The 11,679-nt window shown below is 43.9% G+C and overlaps 1 protein-coding gene across 2 annotated transcripts in view; it reads right to left on the reverse strand.

Annotated features, from left to right (window-relative positions):
- Positions 1-11,327, reverse strand: part of tex2l (testis expressed 2, like) — a 107,376-nt gene extending 96,049 nt beyond the window's left edge. For both annotated transcript variants that reach the window (XM_069907309.1, XM_069907310.1), the window contains exon 1: positions 9,892-11,327. In XM_069907309.1, the coding sequence (XP_069763410.1) occupies positions 9,892-11,304 (1,413 nt within the window). In that variant the 5' untranslated portion in view covers positions 11,305-11,327. The remainder of the gene's footprint in view (positions 1-9,891) is intronic.
- Positions 11,328-11,679: the final 352 nt, after the last annotated feature.

Consider the following 11,679-nt stretch of genomic DNA (forward strand, 5'->3'; position numbering starts at 1 on the left):
GGGTGGCCCGCGTCATTGGGGTGCTGTTGGTCCTTCTGTCGCAGCACGGGGCCTGGGGAATAAAGAGTTGGGGAAGGTTGGGTTGGGGGGGGTTTGCCGGGTCTACCGCGTCCTGAGCTAGGTCCCGCACCGGAACAGTGTCCTCCCGCCCGTCTGGGAACTCAACGTAGGCGTAATGTGGGTTCGCATGGAGTAGAGTCACTCGGTCGACCAAGGGGTCATTCTTTGAGTGCCGGACGTGGCGTTGCAAAAGGGCGGGGCCAGGGACGGTGAGCCATGCCGGTACAGTGGTTCCTGATTCGGATTTCCTCGGGAAAAGGAACATCATTTCGTGGGGGGTGGCATTTGTTGTGGTACATAGGAGGGAGTGGATGGAGTGTGCTAATAAAATTGTAGAGCTCGTCGAAAGAATCAAAGACTTGTTGATCCAAACCAAGGCTTTTATTAGCAAAAGACAGGAGCTCTTCACAGGTGGCCGACCAGTCCGGAATGATCCGGCCTGGCTAGGGACACAACCCTTTAAGGCCCAGACAATAGGCGTGGCTTAGCTCTCAGCCAATCGCTGTAAGCACAGTCTAGATACATTGGTGATAGATCTGTACTATCACAAAGAGTCGACCAACTAATCTGGGGAAGGGCTCATCCTGAAGGGCAGAAAACTCTCATAGGAAAAGACCACTTGAAACTAACAGATGCCGTAGACACAGCCAGGGCCTTTGAGGCCATTAGGAAGCAAATGCAATCCCTCTCCGTGCAGGCCAACACGCAGCCCAGAGATAGAAGGGGCGATGCCATAAAGCGCACGCAGAGAAAGTCACAGACATCTGAGAACTGCAGGAGGTGTGGCAGAATACACCCTTTCGATGACCGCAAGAAATGCCCTGCGTATGGTTCGAAGTGCAGAACCTGTGGGAAGGTCAATCATTTGGAAAAGATGTGTAGGTCTGACATGAAAAGAGAAAGAAACCAAGAATACAGAAGGAAGGTACAGCACGTTGAGGGAAGCAACGGCAGTGACTCTGACTCACTGATGCTCGGCATCGAAACAATACTCCTCCATGAGACATTCAAGAAAGAGAAGGGAGGAAAAAATGAATTCCACAGCATGATTCAAGTGAAGAGAAAGATCAGAAACAATCCTATAACATTCAACTTGAAAATAAAGTTGAACACTAGATCACAAAGCAACGTCCTCCTGCTCAGACTGTACTGTCAGATGTAACCAAAGAACATGGTGAACGGATACCTGGAGGAAGGCACACTAGAAGCCGTAAATGTCACGCCTATGGTGGCCCCATAATTAAACAACTAGGAAAAGTCCAAATAAAAGGCAGATACAAAGGAAAACGCATCATATGCACATTCTTCGTGGTTGACGCCGACGGACCAGCAATCTCTGAAAACAATGAGATCAGGGAGAAGAAAATGTCCAAGAGGATCAAAAGCGACATCCTGCTTGGCAATGCCCTCTAATCACAAACAAGGCCAAGCTCATGGACAATGTACCCTGAATACTTTGATGACATAGGTCCTTTGGAAATTTTGAATACCACATAACCATAGACCCAGAATGCAAACAAATAATCCATGCTCTACGGAAGACGCCAATAGAGCTGAAGTAAAGGCTGAGCAGGAGCTCGAAGAAATGGAAGAAAAACGAGTGATAGCGAAAGTGGTCAAGCCAACCGACTGGGTGAATTCCATTGTAGTAAAGGAAAAACCGTATTGCCGCCTGATGATATGTCTGGATCCCAAAAGACTTAAACCAAGCAATCAAAAGAGGTCACTATCTGAACTAGTGAGATCCAAAAGCTTTAGCAAACTAGATGCAAAGAATAGATATTGGAACGTGAAGCTGGATAAAGAATCGACACTGGTCACAACGTTCAATACCCCATTCGGCCGGCACAAGTTCCTGCGATTAACATTTGGCCTAAAGGTTAGCCAACATGTCTTCCAGCAAAAGATACATGAGACCTACAAGGTATGCAAGGGCGCTGTCGGCATCGCAGATAGCATCCAGATCTTTACTAGAGATGGGAAAACCCACATACTTCACCTACACGAAGCCATGGAGAGAACAAGAGGGGCCAGCATCAAACTCAATGCAGACAAATGCATCATTAAGGTGGAGGAGTGCTAATTCTTTGGAATGGTGTACACACCTGAAGGGGTCAGGCCAAGCCCAGAGAGGGTAGCAACCATTGCTGAAATGGACATAAAGGAACTAAGAGGTTTCTTTGACCTGGTCAAAATATGTGAGTTACTTCACCCCACACGTCAGAGCACACAGCCAATCTCAGAGAGTTGCTGAAAGAGGATGTGGAGTTTCAGTGGTCACCACCACATCAGCGAAATTTCAACAAGCTTAAGGAAGTGGCCTGCAGAGAAGTAGAACTGAACTACTATGACAGAAAAAAAGCTATCACATTACAAGTAAACGTTTCCATTAGAGGCTTAGGGACAGCATTGGTGCAGGAATGAAAATTGATAGCACTTTGCCTCAAAAGCCTTGACAACAGCAGAGACCCGATATACCAATATCGAAAGGGAGCTGTTGGCAGTCATATATGGATGTGAAAAATTCCACAAATTCCTCTCCGGGAGATAGTTTGTGGTAGAGAGTGATCATCGCCTGCTGGAACACATCCAGAAAAAGAAACTCAGCAAGGCACCAGCCAGGCTACAGAAACTACTCCTCCGGCTCCAATGTTATGACTTCACCTTGAAGTACAGGCCAGGGAAGGAAATGGTGTTTGCCAATGTTTTGTCACGTCTTTCCCCAAGTGAAAAATATGAAATAAAAGACATGGAGATCAAGGTATATCACCTCGTCAATGTGACCAGTAACAAACTAAACCTGATTAAAGAAGAAACCGCAAAGGACAAGGTGGTGCAGCTGCTCTAGCAACAGGTGGTACAGGAAATGTCAGGGATGACATATTCCTGGAGAACAGTGAACTGCAGGCAGGGTCTCGGCTGATATACCAGAGTCAATGAAAAATGAAATTGTCCAGAAAATACACCAAAGCCACATGGGAATGGAGAAATGCAAATTCAGAGCAATGTCAGTAGTTTACTGGACTGGCATGTATAAGGACATCGAAAAAATGGTGGCCAGAAATACACAAAAAAAGGAAGAGATGATTCCTGCTGAATTACCCGCCAGGCCATGGCAGACAGTGGGAACAGACCTGTTCACAGAAAACCAAGAGTGGTATCTCATTGTGTCCTGCTACTACTCCAAATTCCCTTCATCAGGAAAGTGAGCGACCTGAAAGCATCGACCGTCACTGCTGCAGCAGGAGAGCTCTTCACAGAACAGGGGATACCTGAACAAGTGATATGTGACAATGGGACCCTATTCACATCGCGTGAATTCAGAGAAATAGCTGGAGAATATGGGTTCACCATCACGACATCTTCAATACATTACCCCAAGGTCATGGATTCATTGAGAGGCACATACAGACAATTAAACCCACTCTCACAAAGTGTCAAGAGACAATGGAAGACCCTCACCTTGCTCTCTGTCACTGCGAGTAACACCCTTGAGGGCCAACATGAAGTCCCCAGCAGGGCTTCTGAATGGCAGAAAGTACAAGGCAACCCTACCAAGCAAAATCTGTCCACCCGATGACCAAGAAGAAATAAGAAGAAAGTTGACTAACATACAAGAGGGAAGTCATCAACATTACAACAAACAGGCACAAACATGACCAGAACTCTTCCCAGGGCAGCATGTGCATGTTCAAGAGCCAGTGATAAAAACCTGGAGTCCAGCAAAGATTGTTAGAAAAGCTGAGACGCCAAGGTCATACGTCATTGAGACAGAATCTAGCAGGCAACTGAGATGAAACAGGATCCACATTTGCCCAACACCGGATCTGACACAAAAAGCACCAGAAGCATCAGTAGCTTCTGTAATTCCAACAACTTGTGAGGGGACACAAGGCGAAACCCCGACCAACCACACTACAACGATTGAACAGAGAGCAGCAGGAGAACTGCAGAACCAAACAGTCGCTACAAGGTCTACGAGATGGAGAAGCAACATCCTGGCACCAGTGCGATTCCGCTGAAAAGAGTAGAGAACTGTAAATGTCAATATAGAATAGTTAAATTTTAATATTTTAAATGCAATTGCAGATAAAGAAGCAATAACAATTTATTTTTAAGAAAGCTTAAGTTGTGATAAATTTTTAAAATGTTAATAATTTTTTTAAGAAGGAGGGATGTTATATACTGAGGAATGCTGGGACTATTTTATGCTAGCGCATGAACACTAACACTGTAAGAGCCTTTGTATCTATACGCAACCCAGTAGCCTGATGTGAGTAAAGAAATGTGCCGTAAACTTACAAGCCTTTCTAGTGTCTATTAGAACTTCAGGTGGTACACCCAGTCACAACAGTCTTCAACAAGATTTGTGATCTTTTACCATGAAGATTAAATTTATTCATCATTTCAACAGTACAAAATGATGCGGTATTCCTTTTAGCTTTAACCTGTACAGGAACTATTGAGAGAGCTTTGTCACTGTCCCCAGTAAAACTATTTGTCTGAACGGAAGCAGAAACATTCTTTTTGACTGTGTCTTTTGTCTTGGATTCAGATTGTTTGACTTCTTTCTCAACTTTCATTCATTGACTATCCAGTAACTTGGGATGTTTTAAACTGCATATATCACAACTGAGTCACTTATTACAAGTTTTGTTGATGTGTCCTTTACACAAACAACCAAAGCATATTCCATTTTTCTTTAAAAAGTTTAATTTCTCGTCATACAACTTTTTGTCCAATTGTGAACATTTTTCTAAAGCATGCTTATCTTTGCAACACAAACAGCTTTCCTGAACAGTCTGATCTTCTTTTTCCTTTGTTTCCTTGTTCTTTCTTGTACTAATACAGAAGTAACAAAGGTATTTCCCTTTGGTTTCTGATGAGATGATGACTTAGACTTCTTTATATTTTTATGAACTATTGACGTATCTTTAATATTTCCAAATACTGGTATGGTGTAAACATATACATGCAATTCCAAGAATTTTACAACATTCTCAAAAGTGACGTCCCTTTCAGGAAGAATCTTAAGCTCTGCAAATTTGATTAAGTCTTTCAGCTAATAAGGTAATTTATTGACAAAACCCAGGAGTGACCCTTCTGTGAGCTCTCTGTAGGTACTTCCCAATAGACAGTTTGTCTTCTCCAAGACAATGGTCGATTCATTATATGACATCATTTCAATTAGCACCTACTTGTAAAATGTGCATAACATTCTCCATAGATTCTGCAATGTTATTGAATATGAATTTTTAGTATTTCAAATAAGATCTGTTTTAAAACGTGTGCATGCATGTAACCCACTCTAATCTTACCAAGTTCCTCCCAATATTTATCCATTACAACACTTTTGTGTACACTATTGTGTACATCATCCTCAGAAAGGATGCATAAACTTGTAAAGCCTTTGCATCCTCTGATTTTATTATTGGCCAAGAAAGAATCTTGCCTCCATGGGCCCTTGTGATCTTCTGTTCATTGCTATAATGATCATGCCATTCTTTTGCCCTTTTAAAACCTTGGTCTGGCTCCATATATTGGCTAACCCCTTCACCTGTCTTCCAGTATACTGCCTCATTCATCCATATAATGTCTTTCTTATGACTGGAAATGAGGGAGAATAATGGCCTCATGATACAGGCCACTGCCAGTATGAATCAGTGGTAAAAATTAATCAAACCAGCAAATTCTTGTCGGCCCTTGACTATATTTGGTCTGGCAAATGACTGAATGGCCCTTACCTTATGGGGCAGTGGTCTGGCCTCATCGTTACTAATTTGGTGCCCCAAGAAGTCAATCAATAAATAGTCTCACAGCCGAATTGGCATTTTGCAGGGTTCATGATCAACCCATATTCACTCAGGCGAGTGCACAAAAGTCTAAGTGAGTAGCATGGGTCACAGCTATCAGAAAATCATCGAGATAGATGAAAATAAATTTGAGATCTTGGCCTGCTGCATCCATTATCAACTGGAAGGTTTGAACTGCATTTTGTAATCCCAAAGGCATCTGGAGGAACTCAAAAAGTCCAAAGGGGGTGATAATGGCAGTCTTGGGGATATCATCAAGGTGGACCAGGATTTGATGATAGCCCTGGATTAAGTCAACTTTTGATAATATCCGGTCCCCATGAAGGTTAGTCTTGTATGTGGGGTCTGGATACCTGTCAGGGATTGTTGAGGCATCGGTAGTCTTCACATGGCCTCCACCCTCCTGATGCTTTTGGCACCATGTGGAGTAGTGAGGCTCATGGACTGTCAGATCGTTGAACAATCCTAAGCTCCTCCATTTTACGAAATTTGGTGAGGATCTGGTGTCACACCCCATGTTTGGGTGTCGTAGAGGTGAAATGTTGCATTGTAATGGAAGGAAACTTGGCAAGAACGCGTGTAAACGCATTGTCAGCAACAGTCACTGAAGGTAGGTGTGGGGCCGTGTGTATCGTCACTGAAGGTAGGTGTGAGGCCGTGTGTTTCGTCACTGAAGGTAGGTGTGGGGCCGTGTGTATCATCACTGAAGGTAGGTGTGGGGCCGTGTATCGTCACAGAAGGTAGGTGTGGGGCCGTGTGTATAGTCACTGAAGGTAGGTGTGGGGCCGTGTGTATCGTCACTGAAGGTAGGTGTGGGGCCGTGTATCGTCACTGAAGGTAGGTGTGGGGCCGTGTGTATCGTCACTGAAGGTAGGTGTGAGGCCGTGTGTATCGTGTCACCTAGTGAAAGGGACTAGAAAGCCTTTGAGTGAACCAGCCTCCGCCCCTTAATGTCCACCAGTAGAGACTTGGCTCGGATGAAGTTGGCCCCCAGGAGTGGCTGTCAAACGGATGCCAAAATGAACCTCCAGGTAAAATGGCAGTTCCTGAAACAAAGGGGTATGGTGTGGGTGCCAAAGGTGTATAAGTTTGAGTTATTGGCAGCCCTTAGTTTTCGGCCCATCCTTCAGTTGAGGGCATCAGAGGCAGAGGGGGGAAGGACACTGACTTCAGTGTCAGTGTCAATGAAAAACTCACAGCCCGACAAGGAGTTTCGTATATGAAGCAGGCTTTGACATATACTGGCCATGGCAGCCATCAACGATGACTGTCTTTGGCGTTTCCCAGGAACGCACAGGGGGGAGCGGCATCGACGGGCCTCTGAACCCCAGCATTGGTGATAAAAAACAGTACGGTTCACAGGTGGGGTCTGTTATTCAGGTGGTCAGTTGGTTGATGGGCATCCTGGCTGGTTGCTGTTGTCGAGGCTTCGTCACCTGTTCCAGCATAGTGCAGGCATCCTTCTTCTCTGCCTATATCACGTCTGCTCAGGCAGGTACTTTTCAAGGGTCATCAAAATCCTCTTCTGTGATGTCTTCAGGCAGCCGCTCCAGAAAGATCTGCTGAAACAGTGGGCAAGAGGAGTGGCCATCGTTGAGAACTCATGAGGGTGGAAGGGCGCCTGTCCCCCAAACCATCCATATGCAACAGTCGGGCCACATGCTTGCACTTTGACCTCCTCGATGGCCACATACTTCCTTTGCTCCAGGGGCTGTTCATCCAGGCTGCAGAGTCCTGGTCGAGGGCGTTTACTAAGTGGTAGTAGCGCGTGTTGTTGGCAGAGATCTGGCAAGATTGAAGGTTGGTCTTCTATTTCAATATCCAGTGTTAGGTCCAAAAATGCCATTTGGACCAGTCAGGATCACCACTGTGGTGTGACTAGAGATTCTAGCTCAGAAGACACACACACACAAGGAATGCAATTGACACTGACTTAATGAATTGGCTGCTCTCCTTTTTATAGTCAAGCAGACCCTGGCTGCCATGTGACTGACAGGCATGACCCTTGTCCTTTCAGGCTCTGATTGGTGTCCTCACAATGGCTGGATCGGCCTGTTTGGCTGCAGCATCATCAATGGGTGAGGTTTGTGCCACCCTGGGCACCAACTGGCCCTTTCGTGATCCGTTGCCAGTGACAGGCTGGCAGAGCCTGTTTTGCAGTGGCCTATGGGAACAGGTCGCTGACGCCGCTTGCAGCCCGCCTGATTGGTGTGTTTGAACAGCACCTTCTGTGTTGGCCTTTTCTCCCGTTGGTTTAACATGGGCATTGAATTGGCATTTTGTAGTATTCTTAACAATGACGGAATCACACGATGACTTTTTTTTCTCATTTTCCTTAATATCGACCTGCAGATCAATATTTGTACTATTTTGTCAATATTATGGAAATTAATATTTCACTTTTTGATTATTCTTCGTTTTGACTGGATGTTGATTGAAAATTCTCAAAATATTTTTAAAAAACAGGCCATTTTCTCTTACGAGCTCATGCTGCCCAATTTACATCCAACTAACCTATACCCCCAGTATGTTTCAAATGGTAGGAGGAAACTGGAGCCTCAAGAGCAAAAACCCACGCAGACACAGGAAGAACGTACAAACTCCTTACTGACAGCGTGGGATTCAAACCCCAATCCCAAGCACTGGCACTGTAACAACATTGCACTAACCGCACCGTGCCGCCTCATAGTTAAAGTATAGGAAGATGCCAAAGTATGGGGAGATGCTGAGGATAGTAGCGTTAATTTAAGGTTGCACTGGCAAAGTAGAAAGGCAGGATAATTGAGAGTGGGAAATTGATAGACATTTAAGGTTAGACTGGATAGTTACATGGAGGGGTATGGACTGGGTGCTGGTCAGTGGGACTAGGAGGGTGGAAATTTGTTATGGCATGGACTAGTAGGGCCGAACTAGCCTGTTCTGTGCTGTAAGTGGTTATATGGTTATATGAAAAAGAGAGCAGGAGATGGAGAATCAGGTGGAGACAGTGAGGCAGAGTTAATATTTCAGTTTGATCAATGTACAACATCGTGACTAGTTTAGAAAGGGGTGCACTGTGCATATATGGGTCCTGGTAGGACAAATCAATCGCTTCCTGTCAGTCTCTACTTGTTCCCCTACGAGTGCAAATTATTCACTGTCAAATTCTTATTTAAGACACTGTTATACCCTTTAATCCCTTTGATTAAATGGAGCATCCGCTGCTGGATTAGGATATTCAGCCATTGCTTGCCTATTCCCTGGTGACAGTGTTAATACCATGCATTAAAGGTTACTCCGCCACCTAACTGCTCTCAGCATCAATAATCTTTTCTCCATCTTCCTATTATATCTCGCACCAAAATACTGGAGGAACTCAACCGGTCTCTTCCGCGTCTATAGGAAACAAAGATACCTTCTACCTCGCCACATGAACACGTGAGGTCCATCGTCGTATTGCCCAAGACAAAGCCCAGAATGATTTGCAGCAACACAAAACATGGCAGCATTTCAAAGAGTAGCATCTGTTTCACCCCCATTTCATGCCGTGAATTGCTTCAGCTGTTTCTTGGCTTTGTTGTTCGCAAACTGGCGCTAACAGTGCATCCAAGCCCCATATGAGCATGGCGGGTAAAACCTTTTTTTCAACTTGTGATGGCATATCTCAGCCAAATTTTTTTAATATTATTTGAAACTTTCAGTGGAACAGTTTTTGGATTATCGGAAATGTACTGTCGAAAAAAAAAATCTGTGATTACTAGAACACCTTTATGTAAGCTACATAATGATAGAGAATGTATTTTCCAAGGTATTTTCCTGATTTTTTGACTTATTTCACCCATTTTAATATACTCTAATAGTTGTGTTAACATCTACTAGGATTTGACATATTCTGCCACTTGATGAAAGAATCACCCAAGCCATTGTAATTGTACCATCATGAGTATAAATCTAAAGACATTTACAAATGTGATTTAAAAAAAAAATCTCTTTTGCCTTAACATATCAGATAAATCAATGAGCCATTACAACTGTTTACCTTCACAACTTCAGGTTCCTTGGATTCCCTAATTATGTTATACGATTGAAGATTTTCATAATTCTGGAGTGTTTCGCAGGTAGGTTGCGAGTGCCTAGGTGTGTGCATTGAGACAATTAGCAGGCCAATCATGAATCCGCAGGCAAGCCCTAAATAGAGACCAGAGAAGAACGATGGCAATGGCAATACAAAATAGCTGTAAGCCAGAGTGGCAAAACATATCAGAGTTTTTCTTGGCACTTTTGGGGCAGGCTGTGGCATCATTGTTTGACTGGAGTAGAACATTGGTTCATGACTACACAATGTACTCTCTTCACTGGGCTTTGTTTCTACAATTTGCAGCATATCTCCATAGGAACAGATCTCGTACCTAGTGCCATTGTTGATCCCATGACTTTGAGTAAAGGATAGACGTTTTTTCTGCTTTCCTTTTTCACATTTTCCAGGAGAACTCTGTGAATTAGATCGTCTTTCACTCTCCTTCCTTTCCGTTTTAAGTATCTCTGTCCTGAACTTCTCAAGCCCAGATCTTGCATTCTTACCACCCGTATCATTGCCACGGTGTTCAGGTCCAGCAACACACAAGGACTCAGTGCTACACAGATTTGATAGGGATGGTCTAAATTTGGGGCTTCCACCACTTCCGTCGCCTATCATCTTGCTCAGCATATTCATACGTTCTTGTATAGTCTCTGAAAGTTTTCTTTTCGTGTCTTCCAGTTTAGCTTCTACTTCAGGAACTTTGAAAAAACTAACTTTGCACTCCATGGGTGAAAGCAAAGGTGATGGTGGGGCTGTTTTTGGTTCACTGGTTCTTCCCTTGGGCTGAGTGAACTGGCGCCAAAGGTGTAAGTTTAGCTTTGAGTCTGATTTTGATTGTGTAACCTCAGGCTCATGGTGTGAGATTTCAGCAGAGAGAGACTTAACGAGGTTTGACAAAGGCTTTGGTTTCAGGGAAGATGTATCTTTGGATTCAATTTCTGTTGACAGAGATTTAACTAAGCTTACAAAAGGTGTTGATTCTGAGGAACTGCAGGAGTTTACAGAAGATGAAGGTACTGATGGGAAAAATAATTCACCTAAAATTCCAGAAAGAGAAGGGGAGGAAGGCAGAGATGAAACTGGTAATGGTAAGTCCAGGCACACCTCAGAAAAGGGTACATTCAGTTCCGATATGGTTTCTGGTGTTACTCCAGCACACTCTCGAGCGTTTGATGAGTGTGGTTCATTTTCTCCAAAATTTTCCCAGTCCTCAGTGTGAGTTGGTGAAGTTAGACGGATAATGATATTCTCCCCCTGTGCAACAAAAGATGTTGTGTGGAGCTTTTCCTCTATATTGGATACAGCCAGAGAGTTGGAAGTGTTTGACAGCATTTCCTGGCCCTCCTCCTCCTCTCTCGGATCTGCCATCATTTATGGCTGAAAGGTTCATCAAGGTTTCTGCAAAGGAAATTGAAATGGATGTTACAACAACAGAAACAAGAACTTGCATTTTAATGCTACCCTGAAATAAAATGATCGCGGTGTTTCACAAGTATTAACATCAGTCTTGTAAGGAAATGTTAGGGCAGATGAGTCACAGGCAGATTTTAAGGAGGATTTATGAGTTGTTCAGGATGAAGATTTCAGAACTCTGAGCCAGATATTAATGACTGAGTGATATAAAAGTGGAGAAGCATGGGAGGTGAAAATTGGAAGAGTGTTGATGTCATGAAGTGTTGCAAGGATGGAGGAGTTTACAGGTTTAGAGCGTGGTAAGGCCATGCAGGAATTTGAAATTATGAACCG

Source organism: Narcine bancroftii, chromosome 12 (assembly GCF_036971445.1).
Source record: "Narcine bancroftii isolate sNarBan1 chromosome 12, sNarBan1.hap1, whole genome shotgun sequence".
In the NCBI taxonomy this organism is placed as follows: Eukaryota; Metazoa; Chordata; class Chondrichthyes; order Torpediniformes; family Narcinidae; genus Narcine; species Narcine bancroftii.